Source organism: Bidens hawaiensis, unplaced genomic scaffold, assembly GCF_021521415.1.
Source record: "Bidens hawaiensis isolate Kalapana, Puna unplaced genomic scaffold, B.hawaiensis_p1.1 tig00044003_1, whole genome shotgun sequence".
Taxonomy (NCBI): Eukaryota; Viridiplantae; Streptophyta; class Magnoliopsida; order Asterales; family Asteraceae; genus Bidens; species Bidens hawaiensis.
This window is the reverse complement of record NW_027497789.1, coordinates 46,710-73,727: the sequence shown is the minus strand read 5'-3', so window position 1 is coordinate 73,727 and position 27,018 is coordinate 46,710. Positions and strand designations below refer to the sequence as shown.

The 27,018-nt window shown below is 33.4% G+C and overlaps 1 protein-coding gene and 1 pseudogene across 1 annotated transcript; both read left to right on the top strand.

Moving 5' to 3' along the window:
* The first annotated feature begins 679 nt into the window (after nt 1-679).
* LOC143594605 (ubiquitin carboxyl-terminal hydrolase 9-like) lies at nt 680-6,313 on the top strand. Its single transcript, XM_077073869.1, has 14 exons — nt 680-764; nt 901-1,058; nt 2,444-2,695; nt 2,865-3,006; nt 3,094-3,153; nt 3,239-3,334; nt 3,396-3,791; nt 3,859-3,999; nt 4,088-4,258; nt 4,362-4,619; nt 4,712-4,857; nt 4,933-5,448; nt 5,518-5,794; nt 5,884-6,313. The coding sequence occupies exons 2-14, from the start codon at nt 907-909 to the stop codon at nt 6,043-6,045; spliced, it is 2,769 nt and encodes a 922-aa protein (XP_076929984.1). The 5' UTR covers nt 680-764; nt 901-906; the 3' UTR covers nt 6,046-6,313.
* An 11,465-nt stretch (nt 6,314-17,778) lies between these two features.
* LOC143594604 (metal tolerance protein A1-like) lies at nt 17,779-18,995 on the top strand (annotated as a pseudogene).
* The last annotated feature ends 8,023 nt before the right edge of the window (nt 18,996-27,018 follow it).

Genomic DNA, 27,018 nt, shown 5'->3' with positions numbered 1-27,018 from the left:
TTATTAACTTAATGATAAGTCGTTTTAACAAAAAATCTATTTTCATTTAAATAAGCAATCCCAAACACACCCTTAGATTTTAGGAATATTGGATTATAATAATCCCTATTGAATGGTATTGGCCGATAATAATCCATATTCATTTTATCGCCACCGGCGGTGCCAAATTCAAAAAAGTTGGCCCCCAATGATCCTCGTTAAAAAAGACTTAACGACGTTATACTTTTTTTCTGAATTTCAGACTAACTTTTTAGGGCTATAAATTGGAAGGAAGATACGAGTCGAATGATATAAAACTTAGCTCCAAACAATTGGTTTGTGGTCTGACTTAAAAATAAATAAACAAATAAGTAAATAAAGATAAACACAAAACCAAATGTGAATCCTCCTCTTATATAATCAACAACAATAAAGAATTAATAAGTTAGAAAACATACATACGTTTTCGAAAGAGTCGAGGCAAATCGAAGCCTTAGGAATAGAGGAAATACAAAAGTAACAAGCAAAGCAATAATAATAAGTAACATTCATTCGTTATAAATAACAACTCTTCTAAGGGTTTGGTTTGGTTTGGTGGCTAAATAATAACACAACACATTAACAACGTCTAGAGAGACCTGACGGACGGGTTAACTTTTTATTATTATTATTATTATTATTATTATTATTATTATTATTATTTTCTTTCCTTCAGATCGAATCACCAGACCCCTGCAATCTAGGGTTCCACGATCTGCTTCCACCACATAATAATAATCACAACAGTACGCAATTCATTTCAATTCAATTTCATTCAATCCAATCCAATCCGATTATTTGTCATCTGATTTGATTTGATCTCTGTCTGTTTGTTTATTATTATTATTATTATTATTATTATTATTATTATGATTTTGTTAGGTTTTGATGACGATTCCGGATTCTGGCTCTATGATGGACAACGAATCACTTTGCTTGCCGTGCACTCCGCAACAAGAGGCTAGGGTTGTTAAGGACTTGATGGACAAGGCTGAATCCACTTTCAAAGAAGGCGATTTGTTCTTCGTTGTATCCGCAAGGTATCGCTTTTACTTTGATTGTATGATGTTTTGCTTGTTTACTTTATATGTGCTCATTGATGATATTGTATGGATTTATTATATTGTTTGCATATGACTTTTGTGGTTTTATTACAATTCACAACCATCAATGCCTATATGCAATAATAATAATAATATTATTAATGAGTATGTTATGTAACTTATGTTAGAGGTACTACCAAACCACCAAGTTATTTTAAATCAAGTAGATTATATGTCTTGAAATTAGTGCTTCTGGAATTAACTTGTATTCGGAAGGTTATCTAATTGCTTAGTTTTAAGGTTTGGTGTTGTTTTGTTTTTGGGATGTAAGGTTTGGTATTTGTTGAAAGTTATTTTTTAATTTTATTGTTCGGATGTTGATAACATAGTTATTAAAAGCCCTCGCTTCTTGCGCTTAGGCCCATTTTCCAGGCCAGGTCCAATATCTGCGCTTCTAGTTCCTAGGCTCTCGCTTCTTTAAGGTGACAACACCTCTACTGGCATTGATGACGGATCAAGAACAATAGTCATTTGAACGTTTGCTAGTTATTACTTTTTGACCTTTTGGTTTTTATATTTTGGACATTTTGGTACTTTACTTTGACTATTTTGTTATTCAAGTTTTGGAATTACATTTGAATCTCGACTCTTTTAGAGCTTTTGGTACTAATAGCCTTTGTTTATTATATATGAAGAATAGTATTATTTTTCTAATACATAATTTATTTATATATTTTTATAAAAGTGCGCTTTTTTTATTTTAAGCCCTCACTTTTTTTGCGCCTCACGCCTAGGCCTCAGGCGAGGCCTATGCGCCTTAAGTGCGCCTTTGATAACTATGGTTGATAATAGTTTAATACTGTCTGGATCCATTAAATTATTATTGCTGTTTATGAATAACTTCTAATCAAGACTTTATGGGTTTATATTATTGGTTTTCAATGATGTTTGATACTATATGCAATAATAATATAAAATATTGCTTTACAAAATGCACCATGTTAACGAAAAACTGAGGAATAAGTAATGTAATATTCGTATTTTAATTATTAGAGTTACATTCATTTGTTAGAGTGCATGAATCTTCAATAAGTTATTGAGTTTTCTATTAATAACGAGAGGAGCTACCAAAAAACCAAGTTACTTCAATTCAAAGTAGATCATATGTCTTTTAATCAGAGCTCATGGAATCAACTTATGTCAGCAGTTTGTTTATCATAACTGTCAGGGTTTCTGGCATCCAGTGGATATAATATTATTTTATCAAAATTTCATTATTCTAGATTCTGATTTTGTTTTTTTTAAACTGGAACATGTAGTGATCTACTTTTAAGCTCTTACATAAACATGGTCTAATTAGGTGCTTGTTCTGTGTCAAGCAGGTGGTTTAAAAAATGGCAGAAATATGTTGGTGAGGAAACCGGTGAATATGAGTTGCAAGAGGTTCCTCTTGATAAAAATGCTTTTACGTTGACAAAAGCAACAGGGGAGCGACCCGGACCAATTGATAACACAGATATAATTATAAATGAAGATGGTCGTGATGGTGGTGACTTACAGCTTCGTAGAACACTAACTGAAAGAAGTGATTATGTTTTAGTTCCCCAAGTTGTTTGGGAGAAGCTTCATGGATGGTACTTATAGTTTTTATACTTAAAACTTGTGTTCAGTCTTGTATTTGTTATTTAAGATATTAGTTGCAGACATCATATTGTGAAATTAAGTGTTCACAGATAATGTTGTTTATTTAATGGATATTTAGTTAAATGTGGGTACTCTGTTCATGCTAAATTTACCCTTCAGGTACAAAGGAGGACCTGCTTTACCAAGGCAGATGATATCAGTTGGTATCCAGAAAGCATTGTCGGTTGAGGTGTACCCGCTAGCTTTGAAATTGATTGATTCAAGAGACAAAAGTGAAATAGTTATACATATTAGTAGAAAGGTGTCATTTTTGTATCTTTCATCAAAATTTCCTGTTTGTGAAATTAATCTATGTATTGTTTCTAATCATTAATGTAATGTATTGTAGGCCTCATTAACGAAACTCTATGAGCAAGTAGCAGCACTCAAAAGGGTAGACATTGAGAAGGTTGGTTGGTTAAATCTTATTTTCTGATATCATATCTCGCTTTTCTTGCTCATTATTTTCATATTGGCATCTTGCATGTGTACAGTTACACATCTGGGATTATTTTAACGATCGCAAGCAAACAGCTTTGGCTAATTCAAATCAACCCTTAGAGGAATCCAACCTGCAGATGGATCAATCTGTGAGTTTTGTACTTCTACTTATTCCTTTTATGAGATGTGCTGATTCGTTTCTTTTTGCAGATTTTTATAGAATTCCAACTTGATGGATCTATACCCTCTAGATCGGGCATGGATTCAACAGGAAATCAGTTAGCTTTGATTTCTATGGAACCACCAAGATCAACTATCACAATAGCCGGTGGTCCAAGTGTGTCAAACGGTTATGGACCGGATTATAGTTCTAGTTTGTATCAAGGATCCACTTTTGGCTCAGTGTCTATTGATATGGAAGATGCACGTGATTCTGTGAGAACTGCTTCTCATAGAGATAGAGGGTTAGCTGGATTGCAGAATTTGGGAAACACGTGTTTCATGAATAGTGCACTTCAATGTCTTGTTCATACACCACCTCTTGTGGATTACTTTTTGCAGGACTATACTGATGAGATTAACAAACAGAATCCGTTAGGAATGCATGTATATGCAAGACTATACTTTTTAAAATGCATTATAGAGTAGAGTTTTTGATATCTGTTTTCTTCAGGGTGAACTTGCGATTGCATTTGGTGAGCTGTTGAGGAAACTTTGGTCTTCCGGTCGAACCGCTGTTGCCCCTCGTGCGTTTAAAGGAAAACTTGCTCGTTTTGCTCCTCAGTTTAGTGGTTATAATCAGCATGATTCTCAAGTAATTACTGCTTAAGCATTTAAAGTGTTCCATTGAAAGTTCTTTTTTATTTTGAGTTTTTTTTATAAGATGGACATTTTTTTTGTAGGAACTCTTGGCCTTCTTGTTGGACGGTTTGCATGAAGATCTTAATCGAGTTAAACAGAAGCCTTACATTGAAACAAAGGATTCTGATGGTCGCCCTGATGAGGAAGTTGCAAATGAGTTTTGGAGTTACCATAAAGCTAGAAACGATTCGATTGTAGTGGATGTCTGCCAGGTGACATGCTTGTTTTTTCGCTTATAACTTTTAACTGTTGGTAATCTCATATCTATTACTGTTTTTTAGTTACGAACTGAATGTGATTGTTATAAATCTTCAGGGCCAATATAAGTCAACACTGGTTTGCCCAGATTGTAGCAAAGTGTCGATCACATTTGATCCGTTCATGTATCTGTCTCTACCACTACCTTCAACTACCACACGCTCAATGACAATAACTGTATTTTATGGAGATGGAAGTAGCTTACCGATGCCATTTACCGTTAACGTGTCGAAATATGGTTACTATAAAGACCTTTTTCAGGCTTTGGCTACTGCATGCTGCTTAGAAAGTGATGAAACCTTGATCCTTGCAGAGGTAATTGTAATTCTATTTTATTTTTTAATATTATTTACCCTTACTCATTTGTTCGTCATCTTAATCGTTTTCACTGGTCGTTAACTGTCAAGGTATATGACTACAAGATATATCGTTACTTCGATAACGGGGAATTATTACACTCAATCAAAGATGATGAATGCATTGTAGCCTATAGACTTTCAAAAAAACAAGCTGAATTACCCTTGCTAGAAATATGCCACCGATATCTAGAAAAGTAAGTTATTTCGGTTTTAATCTTTCTACTTTTTGTAATGAGTGATAGATTAATAATATTAACGGTTTTCGACAGTGTGAAGCTAAGTGAAAGAAAGAGATTTTTGACTCCATTGGTCACCTATTTAGAAGATGCAAAAACCGGGGCCGGTATTGAGTTAGCAGTCACCAGAGTTCTGGGCCCACTGAAAAGAAAAACCTTTTCATCATCAAAAAGTGAGAGTATTAAAGTAAATGGCTCTGTTTTAGAAGAATCAACCAGTGATTGTCAGATGGAAGTTGGTGACCGATCTGGGGATAAGGATTCAGACGAAACCGAATTATCGTTTCATTTATGCATAACAGACGATCGTGGCATGAGTTGCAAACCGATTTCAAAAGATTCGGTTATAAAACCTGGTAAAATCGTTAAGGTTATACTCGATTGGACTGACAAGGATCATGAGTCATATGATGCAAGCTACCTGAAAGATCTTCCAATGGTGCATAAACCTGGTCTTACCGTTAAAAAAACCAAACAAGAATCGATCTCTTTGTTTTCTTGTTTGGATGCATTCTTAAAGGAGGAACCTTTAGGACCTGATGATATGTGGTATGTTTATTTAAATAATTAATGTTTTCTAGCATTTTGTTAGTTATTAATGTTGGGCAATTAATGCAGGTACTGTCCTGGTTGCAAGGAGCACAGGCAAGCAACTAAGAAACTCGACTTGTGGAAGCTTCCAGATATTATAGTTTTCCACCTTAAACGATTCTCGTACAGTCGGTTTTTGAAGAACAAAATCGACACCTTTGTGAATTTCCCAATTCATAATCTTGATTTAAGCAAATATGTTAAAAGTATAGATCCGTCTGGCGGATCTAGTGTTTATGAACTGTATGCCATTAGCAATCATTATGGTGGACTTGGTGGCGGCCATTATTCTGCATATGCAAAGGTAAAGTTTATATTAATTTTTTTTTTTTTTTGTATTTGCAATTGTTTGATGGAAATAAATAAATAAATGTTTATTTTTGTTGTGTGTAGCTGGTTGAAGAAGATAGGTGGTATCATTTTGATGATTCTCATGTGACACCTGTCAGTGAAGGTGACATCAGGACATCCGCAGCGTACTTATTGTTTTATCAAAGAGTGAAAACTAACAACACTCCAATGGGCGAGTCATCTGGAGTTCATGAGGATTTTTGAATACTGAATTAATGATAATAAGATTAAAGAAGCAAGCACGCCAATGTCAATATCAGTATCGACGTCGGTATTAGTGTCATATCCTGGACATGGTTGATAAAATTTTGGGATTTGATATTTTGATTAGATTGATGGTGTTGCTGGAAGGAAAAAAAACGAGTTTTTGATGGTGGGGAAGGGATTATATATAATTAGAAAGCCACGATGGTGTAGTTATATGGTCTCACTTGGTACATTGTTGGTTTTAAAAGCTTACTAATTTTCCAGCATACTTTATATTCTATTGAAAGATTTCTATTGAAAGATGATTTTGCAATTTGCACTATGACTTGTTTTCTGGTGTTTTTGTTATGTTGTTTCTTGTTATTTTGATTCACATATGTGGACCATGAAACTGGGTTGTATGCATGCATTAACATTACAATATTTTTATTATATGCATCAGCTGCAAAATAGATAAAAAAAAGGTCTCAAGCTTTTGATCTGTCAATGTGTGTTAGAGGGTGCAAGGGTAACAATCAAAATTCAGGTTTTACACGTTAAAAGCCTGAATCAAGTTGAGCTAGGGATGGGTATTAACCTGGTGGCTGGTATCGATTTTGGTACCGGTACAAAACAAATTGCATAAAATATCAGATTTTTGTAACAGGTATTAGTACCATTCAGATAAATTTGATAAGGTATTCGGTACTTTTCGAAGTTTATTTTTGAAGGGGTAACCCTGCTACCATACTGATAAGCTACACAATGTGAGTTTAAAATTTTATTGCAAAAGTTGTAACTGTCCAAAAAAGTTACTGAAACATGATGAAAATGACTTGATTAACATGATTTGCTTATCAAAAAATTATACTGTTTTTTGTAATGTGACATTGTATATTTTTTTAAGATCATCTGTCCCGCGCAAGCTTCAATTTGTCTGGGCCTATCGGTTAATAGAGTGTTGACGAGTCCCGTGAATTATCTGGTAACATGTTCTCATAGTTCAAAAAAAAGTTATATAAGTTGTTCTTATGACCTTGCTTCATTAGAATTGAATTTCATTAAATTAAATTTAAATTCTTTTACGGTTCTAAACGTAAAATAAAAAATACGATTAATAATGGTGGCCGAAAATGACTGAAGAAAAGCGATAAAAGAAAAGCTAAAAAGATGACACTTTTTATGTAAACAAGTTCGTTTATATTCAATTTAGAACTGATAAAATGATAGCGTTAGTGATCGTCGAATTATCAAACAGACCATAGGTCACACTCATTTCATTCATTTGGCGCCTGTGGTGAGGCCCAACCCACAACAAGCGAAGGACTAAAGAGAGACCTTTTCAAATTTGATCAAATCGATCGTATTGGCACAACCATAGACGAATCTATTGAAAAAACCCAAGTTCTAAATATAATTCTAAGAACAAAACAATATAAAATCTAAAATATCTTAAAAATAAATTATAACTAACTTGATTACTATCATCGAGTTGCATTTTCTAATAAAACCATAGAACCTAAAAGAGAGATAAAAAAACAAAACAATTCGGCCAGTATTATTGTTTCAATTGTTATCATTCAATCTGAAAGATTTTGTTTTGTAAACTTGCTATGTTCATGTCAACTCCTTCACTCTCTTTTTTTCTTTATTTAAGAAATGATTTTTTTTTTGTCATAAGTTATTAAAACGGTTGATAGACACAAGTATTATTATTATTATAGTTGAAATGTAATTATATTTTTTTTGAACGACCAACTAAGTAACGCCGGGTACTCCGTACGCGATCCCCATTGGCAAAAGGTAGTCCGAGCCGGCCACGAGTCCGGACGGACGGAGCCCCTGGCGGTCCACCTATTGAGGGATTCCCCGGATAAAACCCGACCCACATGCCCGCCAAACGGCACGACAGCGAGGAGCCGGTAAAACCGGGTGAGATCAGGACTCGAACCCAGGCAAACCAGGGTCATCCCTCATATCTCCCATATAAGTTGGTGATAGTGAGGTTTGAACCCTCACCTCTCATTAATAAAGTGAATGCTCTACCATTGAGTCGTATCCAATTTTATGAAATGTAATTGTAATACATCTATTTGTAATTTCAATTGTACACATGTAATTTAAAATAATTATATGTAAACAACGAAAAATTCAATTAAACGTGTCATTTCATGTCATACGTGAATATGCATATGGTGTTGTGACATATGAGTTTAGACCAAGGCAATCCCTTCCACATCATCATCATCACTTTAACGCCAAATCATTACACTTCTTCTAGAGAGGAGAGGGCGTAAAGGGTGATGAGCCTCTTTGGACGCCAATGTAGTAACACTTGAAGGGCTTGAAATGGTGGGGCCAAATACAATTCCAACCAATCAAAATACCTTACTCATATTTTTATTAAAAGAAGATAAAAATAGTTAATTCTTTTTGTTAAACTATTACAAGTGTTTGAGGATGAAGTTAATGAATTCCTTTTGATTATGTGACACTGATGTGATGTGACGTGACTTTTTTTTTCTTTTTAAACTAACCGTCATCTGATACATTGTTGGAAGGGGCTATGGGGCGAGGAAGGGGCTGCCTTGTGGGCGCCGAAAGCCAAGCACACCGCCGAGGGGCGCGGTCCAGAGGGCGCTCAAGGGGTGCCCGGCTTCACAACGACATGCGCCTTTGTACCAAATTTGTGGGCCCTCATTTCTCTCTCTCTCTCTCACACACATATATACATGTGTGTGTGTATTGGGGCGCCCAAGTGGCTTTAAATCACAACGGGGCATCTTTTTCTACGTGACGATAACATGACACTGTGAAAGGGGGCTTTAATGCCCCCACTGTAGAGAACCGTCTAACCACGAACACGTTAATATACAGAAGTAAATGTGTCCGAGTATCGATCTGTTGCAACGTGTTTCTTTTTGGCTGGTCATGATCAAAACATACATTACTCCTCGTGACAGATTATTTCACATGGGTGACAGCCAAATGTTGTAAATGACAATATGGCATGAACACAGAATTAAATTTTCAAAGATATATATATCTTGGATAAAATTATAATTTTTGTCCTTTATGTATATTTATGATTACAACTTTCATCCAACTTTCACAATTATACTGATTATTGTTTGCATAAAAATAATAGTAAGAAAAGGCTAGGTGGTTTTCCATACACATGTTTATTATTAACTTTTAGAAGGTAAGACAACTTACATTTTTTAGTCCAAATAATAACACTCTTGTATGTGGTGTTATTTTTTTTTAATGTAGCAATAAAGTGTTTTTATGCAAGACATTTGATTCACCAAATTGATTTGTGTGAAATATATAAAACTAAAAAGTTAGAAAAGTAAATAATATATTGAGAAAGCGAAATCAAAATATACACTCAAATATCAAATAGTAATTTATAAAGAACATTATATTTTTTTTATTTTATAAGATAATTAATTCGATTAATAATTAATAAAATTCCAGATGAGATTATAAAATATAAGTGATGAACAAAATACAAGAAAAGGAAAAGTAAAGAAAAAAAGAAGCAAAGAATGGTGAATTTACACAAAGTTAACAAGATAAATTTTACTGTTAGTTAGGAGAAAGAACGATGATCAATGTAATCATCGAAATCATGTGTGATTTTTGATAAACATAGAGGAATATCATACTTTTGTTTTGTCTATAGTTTATTTCTATAGCACCATTTGGAACACCGAACATACACAAGCTAGCAAAAGATTAAGGTTTTTTTGAATGGCCAATTTTATTTAAACTAAAAGAGGGACCACTTACAAGATAAAAGTAGTCTAAAAACAAACAAAAACAAAAAACAAAAACAAAACATACAACTTATTAAATTGGAAAATTCACGAAGTTGAACCGGATCCACTTTCCCACTCTAAGCACGTTCTAGCAAATGATTAAATATTTTTAATTTGGGATGGTTTTACTTTCGGTATTTGTAGTTATGCTTATAGCTAGAAAGATGTATTGTAAATATGGTCTTATTTTCATCAAGTATGAAATTATTCATTAATTATAACGTACATGAGTTTTCGGACATGCTTAAGAATTTAAACTATTCGACTTTACCTGTTGTCTGCCGAGTTCCTATTACTTGAAACATGATCTCAAATCTATCTATTTTAATAAATAACTACTCATTTTTGTCACTTGTCACTCTCTTAGCTCTCTTACTCTTTTTTTCAACATTTCAATATTAATCCTTATGTAGCGTTTGGTATGCGGTAATGGAGGACGGAATGGAATGACCCGTTGCGAGGGAATGAAAAATAGTGTGTTTGGTTGACCAAATGAATGGAATGACTCATTACCTAGTCCATTTCATTCCCTCTAAAATACCTCAATTTCATTCCATCCATACGCCATGTTTTTTTTTCATTTCATTCCCTCCTTCACCCTACATCACCTCCACCACCCTCCCAACACCACCACCACCCAACATCAACACCCACCACCACCACCAACCACCACTACCACCAGCCACCACCATCGTCGTCCACCTCCGCCCACCGCCGCCGCCACCACCACCTTCACCAACCATTGCCATCGGTGCCAGCCACCCAGCACCGCCAGCCGCTCGTCGCATATATCAACCATCTCCCCACCATCACACATGACGCTGCCCACCACCGCTGCCACTACCACCAATCACCACCATCGGCGTCCACCGCCGCCACCACCCACCTCCACAAACCATCGCCATCAGTGCCAGCCAACCACCACCTCTAGCCGCCCGCCGCATCCATCAATCATCGCCCCACCATACCACACACCGCCCGCCGTCACCACTTCCCACCAACACCTTCGCCGTTACCGCCACCGCTCCCACCACCACCACTCACTACCATTTTAATTTAATTTTTTTATTTTTTTCTTACCTACCAACAATACAAAGTAATGATTCATTTCATTCCCATGTGGTAACCAAACATTTTATTGGAATGGTAATAACCCATTCCATTCCTTTATCCATTCCATTACCATGCCCATTCCATTCCGTCGTCCATTCCATTACCCCATACCAAACAGACCCTTATATTTTAAGTCAATTCAATATATGAATTAAAATTTATTTTTCTTGAATGTAAATCTTATTTAATTTATTCATTAACATTAATGGTGAAAGATAATAAAATAAGGAAATATCAAAATTGAAGCTGCAGACCTATTAGAATAAAATTTTTAAAATCATAGGTAATTAAAATCAAGGCAACAATGCATAATTTTTTATATAAGATTAGTTTCAAATTTGGATTTAAATTTTTCTCATATGTATTTGAACTTAAGAAAATGTGTATTTTCTTAATTTTCTCCAACCATTTTATATAAATATTGCAAACATGAAGAATACATTATATATATTTTTCGGTTTTAGCATTAAATCATTGAGGTTGAATATTATAATTATAATCCATATGAATCACGATTTACTATATGAACTATCTATCATTTATATATATGACTTTTTTGTGCAGTCTAAAAGATAAGCAACAAGAAGATAATATTTAGTTTTCAATATTTTCTTTTATAACTCAAAACAAAAATGCTCCAGAAACATATATTTTATTACTTGATTTATATTTTTTTATACATTCAAATATATTAAATTTAATATGCCTTATAAGACAAATTATTTAATTAAAAGCATTTAATTTTTTAAACAAAAAAATATGTTTAAATCCATTTCCACTAATTTTCGCTTTCCAAAAATCATTTAGGATATTAAAATCTAAAATATCGTTTTCATCAGTTATTCATTCAAATCATTTCAATATTATATTACTTAGTAATATAATATTATATTGGTTATCGGGTTTGATTTAGAAGATTTGGGCCAACCCGAAAAACCCGAATAAACTTTTAGTTTTGAAATTAAATATATTTTTATGTATAAGAGGCTAAGTCTTAGTCACTAAAGTTATCATAATCTGGTTCTAATCGACTGTTGTCATTCTAACTATTATGGATCGATTTCTTATTATTAATTTATGAATTCCGTTTATTACTTATAGCAACCATAATCAAACAACCAAATCACGCCCGATTAAATACGATTATGTTTCAAGTTAGATTTACTCTTCTTTTGAACTGTTTTATCAAGTCAGGTTTGTTTATTATTTGATTTTATGTGTTATAAGCAAAGAAGAATATGTTGTTTTAATTTTAGTATTTTAGTTTTTATTTTTTTTGGTTTTGTGTTATTTTTTTCTAGGATACTCGAAACCCAATTAACTCAACCCGAAAATACTCGAACCCGAAAAACCCATCAGAGATTTGGGTTGGGTTTCGGGTTAAGATTTAAAACTTTGAAACTCGAATAACCCGACCCGAAAAACATGAAACCCGAAAAACAAACCCGGAGAACACCCCTAAATAAAACAAATCATTTTGTTATATTTAAATTTTGGGTTATATGTTTCTTGATTATACAACTTTTAATTTTAATATATAAAATTAATTAAAATTTGTCATATGCAGAATATTAATAACAACTAATAATCTATTATGATCAATCAATTTCAGATTCTAAAGATTCTAATGATGATTATATAGTCAAAGTTCAGGTAATCTGTTTTTTGGGATAATAATGTTTTTTTATAAACATTGACAAATGATCTCAAATAACATCATATATATTAATTGATCAAAAGGTATGCTATTTTATGTGTATCAACATTTTTTTTGTTAGTTTCATGGATATATATTATAATTTATCTAGGGTCGTGTTATGTACTTGAATAACCTTATTTGTCACACAAACAACTATACATGACTATATCAAGAGTTATAAGCAGACTTATAAGAGTTACAAGCAGACATGGACTAAAAATTTTGATTTTTGATAAACAATGTATACTAACCAATACAATCACAAATGTAGTGTATAAGGAAGGTTTTACTCCATTTGTTATATTAAAAGTGTCAATGTTTCTTTTTTTGTTTGTCCCATTACAAATGTTCACTTTCAAAATTTATTAGTCAATTTTCAAATTTACCATTAAACACACACAATTAACATTAATAACCAATATTGATGGACCCAATTTCCAAGGCATTATTCATTTGGTAAGCAAGAAGAGTAATCATTCAATCTACCTTAAACTTTGTGTTTTCAAACCATGACACTTCTAATGGGATGGAGGGACCACTTATTTGTAACATATTTGTGTTATCTTAGTTATTTAATTAATGTAATTTTCATATAAATTGTAATTGTGTTAACAATATATGATCATTTTGTTACTTCACTTAATGGTTAAAGTTTAAAATTTTCATCAATTACCCATGTAATACACGGGCCTCAATCTACTATTGTAATAAGAGACGACTTGAGATATCCAAATGTTCAAGTTTGATTTTATCAAATCCAATTACTTAAAAATTTTAGGTCTTTAATAACTTAACAAGTTCAAAGTAATCCAATTAACAATTTTAGGTCTTAAATAACTTAACAAGGTCAAAATACATTATCACATGCATACACTTATCATTATCGTAAAATGACAGTGTGACAGAGCCGAAGTCACAAGTCACACCTCACAAGGGTGACAAAAAGTATGTTTTTAAATTAAAACTATATATTATCTTTTAAATATACAGTAATATAATTATTTTATGCGTGGGTGAGCGAGTTTGATATTAGTGATTGTGTTGATTTTTGATTTTGCTTTAGATTCTATACCAACATAATGCTTTATATTTTCCTTTAATAAAGAGGTAAAAAAACATGAAAACCGAAGAAAACTAATTGTACGAACTACATGTGACAATTCGCTTTCTGACTCAATATCACGTGAATGATTGTTAAGGCTTGAGATGTTGAAGTCTTAGATTCGAAACTTGACTTAAGAGGTTTTCTTCTAGTGATGAGTTTTTTTTTCTTGATGGTGTTCTCGGGTGAGTCATGCCTGAAACATCCTCCTGTCTGAGAAAAATTTATTCGGGTATTATAGGTGGTTCTAAACGCTATTAAAAAAATAAAAAAACATGGACATGTGACTAACAAACAAATAACATAAACCAACAAATTTAACCCACCAACATCATCACTCTTGATTCCCACTTAAAAGATAATTTACTTCCTTTTATAGTGTATCTAATATAATCTAAATATAAAGTATTGTAAAATGTAAACTAGTTATATTACAAGGCCAAGCATAGTGGGGCGAAGGTTGGGGCGAAAAGGGGCGACAAGGTGGTGGAACACCCCTCCCGGCCGATTTTTGTGCGAAAAGGGGCGGGGCGACATCTCCTTCTCGCCGTTCTTTCTTTCCTTTTATTATTATTATTATTATATTGTTTGTGTGTGCTGTATATATATATATATATATATATATATATATATATATATATATATGTATAAATATATTAAACCATAACACCATTACTCCTTAAAAACAAATTCTCACCGCTTGCTGACTGAACGCCACATGTCGCAGTTCGCCCTAATTTGTAGCCTCTCCACTACGCATAGCCTAACTGATTGGATATTTGGATTGCATACATTTAATGGTACCACAAATTCTAATACTAAATGCACTCATCGACGCCTATGACCCACAAGAATGATTAAACGGTTTGATTTGAGCCGATCTTGTCTTCGTACTATTTGGACCGTATATTTAACCGATTGTTTTTCTAAATAATACAAAAAAAATTTAATCATATAAAGTTTAAAACAAGATATGAAAAAAATTTATGTTTTCATGTGAGTTTGTAATTTTTATAAAATATGAGACATGGAGTACCAAGTTATTTAAAAAAAAACGAGATTTTAAAAGAAAAAGTGAAGTTAAATATTAAAGTTTATCAAAAGGTTGGTTTTTAGACCTATTTGTTATCCATAAAACGTGTTCCTTAATCTCCTCTACTATTTTATTATAAGTACCATGTGTTGTTGAACATCTTATCATTTCTCGGTCTCCAAATTATAAAATCTCTAGCTTGCCAACATGATTGCTTATTTGCTTGGACCAACTTCTTTTGCGTAAACTCCGGGAAATTCAATAAATACTCCACCAAAATTTAGCAGTTGAGAAGTTCAAATTGCATCATAATCCCGTTTGGTTCCATATCGAGCTCGCAAGAAGCCAAAGGACTAGCAGTGAATCCAAAATCTCTCTGGACAACGCACAACAAATGCAAACTAATGAAGAGATGCTTACATTTTGATTCGTTGAAGGCTCATATTTAGAAGCATGCTTAAAGCGGATTTCTAACCAAAGAAGATTATCTTTGTGGTGATCCACTTCAATAAGTCGGGTGCTTCAAAATCATCATGAACTTTTGATATGCTTTTCCAAATACACGTATTGTTTTGTTTAACCAAGATGTTTTTCTTTATTGTGGTACTAAAATTAATACAATTGATAATTTCAACCCAAAGACTTGACATAAAGCCAAGTTTCATTGGCCCCACCTAAAAGGCTCAAATAAATAAATGGAAAGAAACCCGGTTGACAATGAAATACATATTTGATCCATGCTTTCGATGTGGTTCAAATCTAAACCCACCCCATATACCTTGCTGTTGTCAAAATTTAACTTTTAAGTCCAAATGAGAATAAGAAGCATCCAATATTCTAGCTAAGTTGAGAAAATTAGATGACGACTATTCCCTCTAAAGACGACATCGTCCGCGTAAGATGGACCGATTTGTTATTGAATCAAGTCTCTCAAATTTTAGCTTAATCATCGAAACCTTTTCAAAACCAATTCCAGAAAAATCACCGGCTTTTTAATGAACTAGAGTCGCAAGAAAATCTCGTTGATTATCATAGGACCATCCAATATCTTCCTAGAGAGCGATTGAAGGCAACCCACTATATTATAGACTTTATAAATAGCACACGTTAAGATTTATAGGTAGGTAGCTAACATTTTTTTTAAAGTTTAAACTCTAATGCTTAAACACACAAAACACCTACATACTCTATTATGAACAAAAAAAAAAGTTTAAATATAGGGCCACACTAACACATTTTTTTTAAACGGCTAACAAACATAAAATGTCTAGGTATTCCGTACGGGATGACCTAATGGTAAAAAGCCACCGCTAGCTGGCTCAACCCAGCTGTATGGAACCCTTAAGAGCCTTCAAGTTATTTTCAGTTATAGAGAAAACCCACTCACCCGAAGGCCCACTGATGGTAAAACCCGGACACCCTCAGACCAAACTAAAGATCACAAAGATCCATGTCTTTCTTTGTTGATTATCATTGGACCATCCAATATCTATAGTCACAAAAATCTTAATCTTCGTTCATTACCCTCTCTCTCTCTCTTTCATATATATTTTGTAAAGGCCCAATATTATGCACTAACAAAAAGAAAATGCACTAACAAAAAGAAAATGGCCGCACATAAGTAAGAAACCCACTTTTGCTTGATTTTTTTCGAGATGAGCAAAATTGGTACCGGTATTGAAATCGGTACCGTCGATACCGAATCGGTACCAAAGTTTTAAGTTTCGGGATCGGTACGGTACTGGTATTTCCCGATCTTTTACCCTCGGTACCGGTATAATCCCGTCCCGGTACCGGTATCGAACCGAATATTTCGGTACCGGTACCAAGAATTAGTGATTTTCGGGATTGGGATTTTCGGTACCGGTACGGTACCATGCTCATCCCTAACAGTGATTTCCAGCGAGATTCTAGCCAATTTCTGACTAAAATGTGTTTTGTGTATGTATGAAGACGAAAATTACATATAAAAATGTGTGCACGTATATATAGAACTGAAAATTATACATTAAAGTCCGATTGTTTAATTCTGATTAATCTCGATTAATCATGATTAGTCGATAGTCTCCACCCTGCCGCCTGAATAACTACTAGCTATTTTTACAACACAATTTTAAGTTCATGTTACTATTATTAATTGAAGGAAAATTGGATTTTAATAATCCCAATTTAATGCAGTTAGCCGATAATAATCCCAAATTTGAAAATAGCTGTCATTGGTCCCAACTTTCACAATAAGTTTTCATTGGACCTCCGTTAAAAAAATTACGACGTTATTTTTTTTCAAATTTCAAATGGATGTTTTAGGGCTTTTGATCGGACTGAGAATATGAATTGGTTGATGTAAAATTTAACTCGAAACAACGCTTCAAACAACTTGATTTCTGTTAATTAAAAGTTTAAATATCAGAATTGAAGCATCATTTAGTCGTTTGGACCATCGTCTGGATGTAAGTTTTAAATCAATCAACTTGTATCGTTATTCCGATCAAAAGCCCTAAAATATCATTTTAAAAATTGAGACACGCGATAGCTATTTTCAAAGTTGAAATTATTAATGATTAAACTTAAATTTGCCATAAATAAATAACTAGTTATCCACTTATAAAACTCTAAAACCATACTACCTTCATTCGCCAATATATTATTCTCTATATAAGACGGTGTCATCTTCTTCTAGTAATCACCATTATCATCATACCCTGTTCTTGTTCAATATCATCATAACCCCATAGCCTCTTTATTTCTCAGGAATACCTTCCGATTCTCCATATCTCTATGCTACTGATTCGAATATGCTCTTCAGATTCACAAGTTTCGGAATCTATTATTCCTTCATTTTTTTAAAACAATATTATTATTCTCCTCTGTTAATATATGTTTGCACAGTTATTATTATTATTGTTAATTGAGCCCTAGAGTTATCAGATCCATTGCCTTATGTTTACTTTCAATACTTTATGTAATTAATTAATCACAGATGGATGCACACCCTGTTGACATAACCGAAGAGAACCGGTCCGCCGGAACGAAAGTTTGCGGCGGTCACCTTGCGGGTTCTCGGATGCTAAAACGAGTTCACGGGAGGCGAAAGAGCGGTCCGATTCGATGTGGAAGCTTTGGGGCGGGGTAATATTATGTTTTATTTTTATGGGAGTTGAGGTTTTTGGTGGGATTAAAGCCAACAGTCTTGCGATATTAACTGACGCGGCTCATTTGTTGTCTGACGTTGCTGCGTTTGCGATTTCGTTGTTTTCGGTTTGGGCTTCGGGTTGGGAGGCCACGCCTCGCCAGTCTTACGGGTTTTTTAGGATTGAGATACTTGGGACGTTGGTCTCGATTCAGATTATTTGGTTGCTTACTGGGATTTTGGTGTATGAGGCGATTGAGCGGATTGTTCACGGTACGGTTGAGGTTGCTGGTGGTCTTATGTTTGGGATCTCCGCTTTTGGTTTGGTTGTTAATATTCTCATGATGTTTATTCTTGGCCATGATCACGGTCATGGTCACGGACATCATGGTCACGGACACCATGGGCATGATCATGGTCATGGTCATGGTCATGATGAGGATGTTGAAGACGTAAACGTCCATGGAGTTAGCGTGACAACACACCGTCATCATCACGATCACGGCCATGATCATGATCATGATCATCATGAGCATGATGAACATAAGCCTTTGCTGAAGACTTATTTCGGAGATCAAGTTAAAGAGAAGAAGAGAGGGAATATTAATGTTCAAGGCGCGTATCTTCACGTGTTAGGCGATTCGATCCAAAGTATCGGTGTAATGATTGGGGCTGCAATCATATGGTACAATCCTGATTTGAAGATAATCGATCCCATTTGCACATTGTTGTTTTCTGTTATCGTGTTGTATACAAGATCAATATGTTGCGTGACATTTTGGAGGTTTTGATGGAGAGTACGCCACGGGAGATTGATGCAACGAGTCTCGAAAGAGGTCTTTGTGAGATAGATGAAGTGGTTGCTATTCACGAGTTGCATATTTGGGCGATAACGGTTGGGAAGGTGTTGTTAGCTTGTCATGTGAGAATTCAACCTGAAGCGGATGCTGATTTGGTGTTGGATAAAGTGGTGGATTATATTAAAAGGGAGTATAATATTAGTCATGTTACGATTCAAATAGAGCGCGAATAGGTTTATGAGGTTTGTGCTTGATGTATGCAGTTCATGAATGGCAATCTTTGAACGTGTCCGAAAGACGAAGGAAGCAAATCCCATGAGTTTTTACTCTGCATGAAGTGATGAAAACTTGGTTCTTGCAGAGGTAATTGTTGATAATAATTGATATGGTAGTTGGTAGTTATGAACTTATTATCCAAATTCTTGTTTATTTTATGCCTTTTTCTTATCAATTGATTTGCATATTGTAGATACATTACTTTTAGGTATTGTCTTTGGGCAATAGTTTATTAGCAGTTCATTAGCTTTCTATGAATGCATATTTTTGAACATTTGTACCATCGACACCTATCGTTCAATATCGTCTAACTTACCGCAAGATGTTAAGGGTATATGTACTGGGCGAGAAATGTGGTTTTGGGGCGAGAACACCGCCCCCATGCGACAAATGGGCGGTTTGGGGGGAGGGGGGGGGGCATGCAGTTGTCGCCGGTGTGTGATTGTTTTTTATTATTATATGTTTTTGTGTGATATATATATATATATATATATAATAAATAAAAGTTTTCTCATGCCACGTGTCATTCTCTTATGCGTTATTATTCTTGTTTTCCCGCCACTTTCTCCTATTAATTATACATACCTTTAAAAGTTATTTTATAAATTTTTTGTTTAATGATTTTTCTAATTGCTTTTACAAAACATATTTTATATTTAAAAAAAACGTTAGATTTATTTATCAAACATTTTTATAAACTGAACATTTTAATTATTCAACGGGTCATTGTTAAAAACACGTGGATTTTTAATTGAACCTACCCACTTTCTTCTCACCTGTAACTGTAATATCTTTCTTTCTATCCCTATTTTGTCGATCAAAACCTTATTTGATTCTCCTTCATTGTACATTCTTCAACTAATCGAACATTTTCTTCTATTGATGATTGGTTCGTATTGTTTCGATTGTACTATTTATGTTCTCATAATACTATTTTACTTTAGTTGCTTCCATATTTTTAGTGTATTATCTAATGTTGTATCGAAAGAAGTATTTAGAGATTTATGATTTATTTTTAAGTTTGTGATAGTAGTTATAATTAAATTTCGGACTTACTTAGTGTATTACTTAACTTTATTTATCAAAAGTTATTACTTACAAAATCTAAGTTGTTCATCTCGTATAAGACACGGGTACATAACCTAGTTTTATATATATTTGGCTACCACACCACTAAAAGAAAACCACTTATTTGCTGACTGGGCGTCACATGGTACAAAACGTCCCATTTTGTAACCCCTCCAATACACATAACCTAATAGAATTGTTTTAATTTGCCCAAGTGGAGAATTTCTAGAAGGTAAACAATACTAGAATTACTCACAACGGCGTGCTTGAGGTGGGATATTCCTTAATTTTTCGTACTTGACGTGGGTGGAATGCATCATGGCAATCAGGGGTGACTGTAGGATGTTACAATTTTTGCTTCTATGGACTCATCGTCCTTGATGATGTTTGTCTCGCCATAACAATCAAGGGCCTAACGTGTTCCTAGCACCCTCGGGACTCAGGGTCTCGCTTTTGATAAGATTTGCTCTCTTACTATAAACATATTTGAGAATGAGTGGCCTTGATTCTATTTGTAATGTCTGTCCCATTGCATCAACCATTGTATAGTCTCACATGGTAATAAATTTGTTTTGATTACTCCCACCAAACCCGTTTATCTGTGGAGTTCTTTTTCTTATTCATGACTAGGACGTTTTTAAAACGTGACGATGACAATTAAGGTAGAGCATTTATGTGTGGGACATCTCTCTTGTACATGACCGACGTGTGATTCGCTTAGGGCATAAGAAATGGAAGAGAGAAAAAAAACACGTCTGACTCCACTTGGTTTGTGTCTTTACGCTCACAAAGTTTAGTGGATGACATTTTAGTTAAGATATTGGCTATAAATGCAATTAATATATTTTTTCCTTAGGGAGAAAACAGAATATTGCTTTAATGGCCCGAGAATATTTTCTCTCTTGTGACATTTAATGACCAAATCAATCGTCGTGAATTTTGTGTTACGTTTTTATCTTGACAAGAATTCACACCCCTATCCATAGGTGCCGGTATACCCTTTTATGATATTGCATGGTTAACATTTACTCGTAGAATTGTCCATTACCCAAAACCCGATCTTAAGCTTACCTTAAAGCCGACTTGAAATATCAAATATGTAAAGGGCAAATACCATAAAACAAAACCAACATACTTTTTGTTGTTTCTTTCAAAAATCTCTTAACAATTTTATGCACATTAAAGTCCCACATGTTAAGTTTGAGCACAATTGTGAAAATAAGTTTTCTTTTAACAACTTAAAACCAAGTAATTATGATCGTGTTTCTTACGCGTCATTTTTTTCCTTACGTGCCTTATAATTTCTTATCCAGGTTGTTTCTTAAAACGATGGCCTGGTTCTAAGTTAGTTCTAAAATAGAATTTCACAGTTTTGTTCAGATGTTTAATGACTTTACTATGCGGAATATTGTTAAAAGACTTTTGTGAGAAAACACAAAAAATATGTTGGTTTTTTATGATATTTGCCCATACATGACACATACTAATAATTCTATAATTTTAATAATTTCAAGTAGGGATGTGCAACAGTTCGGAACCATGAGAACGGAAACGAACCAGAACCGAAAATGGTTGAAAAATCGAACCGAAACCTATTACAGTAAACTGGTTTGGTTCTAGAAACGTTAAAGTCAGTTCTTGCTAATCGGAATCGTGCTAGAACTAGTTCGGTTGTTTATTTATCAAATGGGTGGCGAAAACTTTGCAAATTGCAAAACAAGTTTATATAATTGTATGTCTTTTTCACGATAAAATTAATTTATATTACAACATTAACATCCATTATATTTTTGATTAGAAACTAATTGTTGAAGTTAAATAAATCATCAATAGTGATAGATTAAATGAAGATCATATTAATCACTATATATTATATTACATTGAAATCTTGAATCAAAATTGATCTTGGTTGCTAGGTAGATGTTCGCTAACAAGTTACCCTATAAAGATGGGGATTGGTAATTTTATCTTAAAAGTTTTAAATATTTCGGTTATTCGGTTCCGCGTCCAGAACCTTCGGTTTTACCCGAAAATTAACCGGAAACCGTTTTATGCAAATACTGAGAACTGAGAACCGTAAGCTAACACACGTTAATGGTTCTAAGGCACCGATTCAGTTCGGTTTCTTGCTTCTAACGGTTCTGAACCGTTTCTTGCTCACCCCTAATTTCAAGTCTTATTTTCATCATACTATTTATTATGTTTTTAAAGATCATATGAGTAATATATATTATTTTCTTGCGGATCAGGCCCGGCTATAAGGGAGGGCCGAGTGGTCGACGGACCTCGGCCTGACATCCCGATAGGCCCGGATTTTTTTATAAAATAAATATTTATATATTTTTATGAAAAACAATATGTATATATAATGTTTAAACTTAATTACACAACCACTAGATTGGTTTAGTGGCAAATACGTGTGACTTTTAACCAAGAGGTTGTGAGTTCTAACCTCACTTGAGACATTTTAATCTATTTTTATAAGAAAAAGGTTTTTGACACAACCAAATCATAAGGTCGAAAAAATTAAAGATTATTTAAAAAATAAATTGTTTAAACCCAACAATATACCTCTTTTTATTAAGGCCCCAAATTTTTTTTGCCTTCGGCCCAAAAGTTTTTAGCCGTTTTCGGAGCCGGGCCTGTTGCGGATAAACAGATTTAAATAATCATATTAGTATCATCTAGCTTCTCACACGTAGTAAATCCAAGAGATCTCTAGAAACTAATCACATACATGATGAATACCATTTTATTATCTAACACACAAATGTTTCGGATTGTGCTAGTCTTATAGTATATTGTTTGAAAATCATTGATCCCATACACACCTTAATTTTCTCGATTATATTGTTTAATATAAAACCATCATAATATATTATTACCTGCCCACCTTTTATATTTGTTTAGATGCTTTGTTTGGAAGAATGTAATGAGCATTTTATGTGACCACTTTCCAGAGGAACATACATTTCGTGAAACATTCGTGTATAAGTACAAAGTTGTATACTATACATTAAGTGTTGTTGGTCATGGTTGAATAAAATAGGCTTTTGTTACCTTTTTGAAAGAAAAATAGGTAAAGTAACTAATCTAAACTATACAAAGGATATACATAGAAAATTTGAAAATAGGGGTTCATGAACTTATCATGAAAAGTGGCATATTATTCGACAATCTATCGCTTTATGTCCTTGATGTCACATGAATATATCATGTTTTTATAGTTAAGCTCATGCTGAATTTGAGAAAACATCATTTTCATCTACATATATTCGGAAGGAGTGTCCACTTGCCTGGTCCATGTATGCAGTACAAGTTCTTTACTTTATGTACAAATTTGGGCCATTTATTTCATTGTTTGGGCCGCATCTTGATCACTTGATGTTTTAACCGTCCAACACCTAAAAGTTAAACATCACATCAACACACATGACAACATAGATGTAAATAAATTTATTTTTACCTATGAGGAGAGACTAGTGGCGGAGCCAGAAACTTTTCCCAATGGGTTCGGAATTTTCGATGTTTGATTTTTTTTTCCGGTGTCAAAGTTTTTGCGCCAGAATGGGTTGGGTCGGGTTGGGTTGATCATTCGGTTAGATAAATAAAATGCAATATCACTATCATAACAATCATAACAAAAATATATCGTTAAAATCCAATAAATACAAAGTCTTTAAATATAAAGACATTGCATATTATAATTTTTCCGATGTGTTTTCATCGTTTGAAAAGTATCTTCGATCGCGACTTCACATGTATTGTTTGTTGGTGATGGTTGAAACCTTGAGGCGAACGACGAAGCAAAAAGTTGATCGGTTGCTGAGTCGATGACTAATGTTTTTATTTGTTTATTAACTAAACTTTTAATAATCAATGGGTTCAAATATACTTTTTTTTAAACGATAATGGGTTCGATCGCCGAAAAGAATGGGTTCGCTTGTTAATTCAACACTATAGGTTATATATAAAACCGAAAAAGGACCGGGTTCGGCCGAACCCAGTGGTGATAGTGTGGCTCCGCCACCGGGAGAGACTCAATTTTTTACAATATTTTTTATGATCATTATGTTTTTAAGAAGTTATAGCATCTTCAATGGTTCTTTGTTGGGACTGTTTGAAATTAAAAACATAAAAATAAACTTTTCGTCCCGTTGGATCGATAGCATTTGACAATAATTGTTTGCGACAAAAACCTGGAAGAAGCCCACAACTCACATTTGTATTATTCAACAACACACAATTAAAAAATAACAATAATTAAATAAATAGAAAACTAAGTGATGATATGGCAGTTTATAACAAAGAAGAGTAATAACCACTTAAGGAGAAAATAAAAGTTTTTGTATGTTCGTTTGAAATATGATGTTGGATGCTGAGTTGGGTTTTAAACAAGAACGAGTGAATTGCACTTGTGATGCTCTTAGTAATATGATGTTGGACGCTGAATTGGCGGTTTAAAACAAGGACGAGTGTATTATACTGATGATGCTCTTAAAGTCATTGGTTTTCTTTGGGTTCAGAATTGCTCAATGTTTGATTCGCTTGGTTGGGAAATATGGAAGATTGGAGGAGTTTCAATATAAGTTGCATAGATAATTAAGTTATTTATTTATTTATTTATATATATATATATTGATGGTTTGCTATCTGTATCTTAATTATCTGGATCTACGTACTATTTCTCTAGCCCATTTTATGATAATTTTTGTTGATCGTTAGATGATGCTTATTTTACTTATTTTTTTAAAAGTAACTAGTTTTTTACCCGCGCTTTGTCGCGGAGGCTTACACTTGGGAGAAAGTAGCGAATGTTGAAATGTTAACACCCTTGTGTTAAAACGTTAAAGATGGTCTTTAGATCAACGAAAAAAATAACAAAAGGCTTTAAACAACTCATTAAAGCTGATAATTTTTGTTGATCATTAGATGATGCTCATTTACTTATTTTTTTAATAGTAGTAACTAGTTTTTTACCCACGTTTTGTTGCGGAGGCTTAAACACGGGATAAAGTAGCGAATGCTGAAATGTTAACACCCAGGATGAGTTATGGGAGATTTTAAAAAATGAGTTCTACATTTTGAAAAGTATGAATTTTAGTTAAATTATAAGATAAAAACTGATGGATAGAATATGAATGCTCTAACATATGCAAACTTTACTTAATTAAGAATCCACACACACATATATATATATATATATATATATATATATATATATATATATATATAAAATTGAAAAAAAACATGCTAATTCAAATATATATATATAATTGAAAAAAAACAAGTCCAAAACACTTGTTGGGCTACATGCTAATTCAAATACTACTTATGGTCTCTTATTATTAAATTGTAATCACCATCGTGCTTTCTTCCTTGGGTCAAATCCAACAATTAGTAAAAGGGGTAAAGTTAAAATACAAAGGATAACAAAAATAAGAAGGGGGAGAAAGAATCTAGTCTATTGATCTTAGATTTGAATGACTAAGATTAATTTAATAAATAAAAATTGATGAAAAGGGCATGAAGGTAATAACCACCTTTGTTGACTTTCTCTCTCCACATGCAAGGCACATGCCAATTCCTCCATCATTTTAAAATGTCTATAACATTTTTCATACGACATTATTTTTTTTTTAAAAAATTTCACCATAATAATAATCGTTTTTTTATCTTTAATATGAGTATCATATTGTTATATAAAAAAATAATGGGTTTTTTAATTGTGATTTTTGTTGTTCATTCTGTCATTGTGTAATATGTTGTTTCCATTGTGTTTTACGTTTCAAGTCATTGTGTTATATATATTCACCATTGTGTCTTATGTTTTAGGCCATTGTGTTATACGTATTCACCATTGTGTCTTACGTTTTAGGTAATTGTGTTATACGTATTCACCATTGTGTTTTACGTTTCAAGTTATTGTATAACATGTATTAATCATTGTGTTTTATGTATTAGATAATTTGTTGTTATTTTATCATTAGTTTTATATATTATTATTACACAATGGTGTTATTAGTATTTAAAAAAACATAATGATGAGTTGAAAGACACAATGACGAAAAAAAAACAATGATAGGCGAAAAGACACAATGGTATGCGAAAAGACAATGGTGTGCGAAAAAAGACACAATGGTGTGCGAAAAGACACAATGACGAAAAAAGACACAATGATGTGCGAAAAGACACAATGATGAAAAAAGACAATGAAGAAAAAAGACACAATGGTGTGGGAAAAGACACAATGGTGTGTGAAAAGACACAATGACGAAAAAAGACACAATTATAAGCGAAAAGACACAATGGTGTGAGAAAAGACACAATGGTGTCTGAAATGACACAATGACGAAAAAAGACACAATGACGAAACAAGACACAATGGTGTGCGAAAAGACACAATGACGAAAAAAGACACAATGATAAGCGAAAAGACACACTGGTGTGAGAAAAGACAAAATGGTGTGCGAAAATACACAATGGCGAAAAAAGACACAATGATAAGCGAAAAGACACAATGGTGTGTGAAAGACACAATGACGAAAAAAGACAAAATGATGAAAAAAGACACAATGGTGTGCGAAAAAACACAATGACACAATTATAAGCGAAAAGACACAATGGATGTGCAAAAAGACACAATGACGAAAAAAGATACGATGACGAAAAAAAGACACAATGATAAGCGAAAAGACACAATGGTGTGCGAAAAGACACAATGACAAAAAAAGACACAATTATAAGCGAAATGACACAATGGTGTGTGAAAAGACACAATGACTTGTGATTTTTGTTTTAAATTTTATATATCAAAAATCATACTTATATTAAAGATAAAAACACGCTTGTTATTATGATGATTTTTTTTAAATATCATACGGAAATGTAATAAACGTTCTAAAATGATGGGGGTATTAACATGTGCCTTGCATGCGGTGAGAGA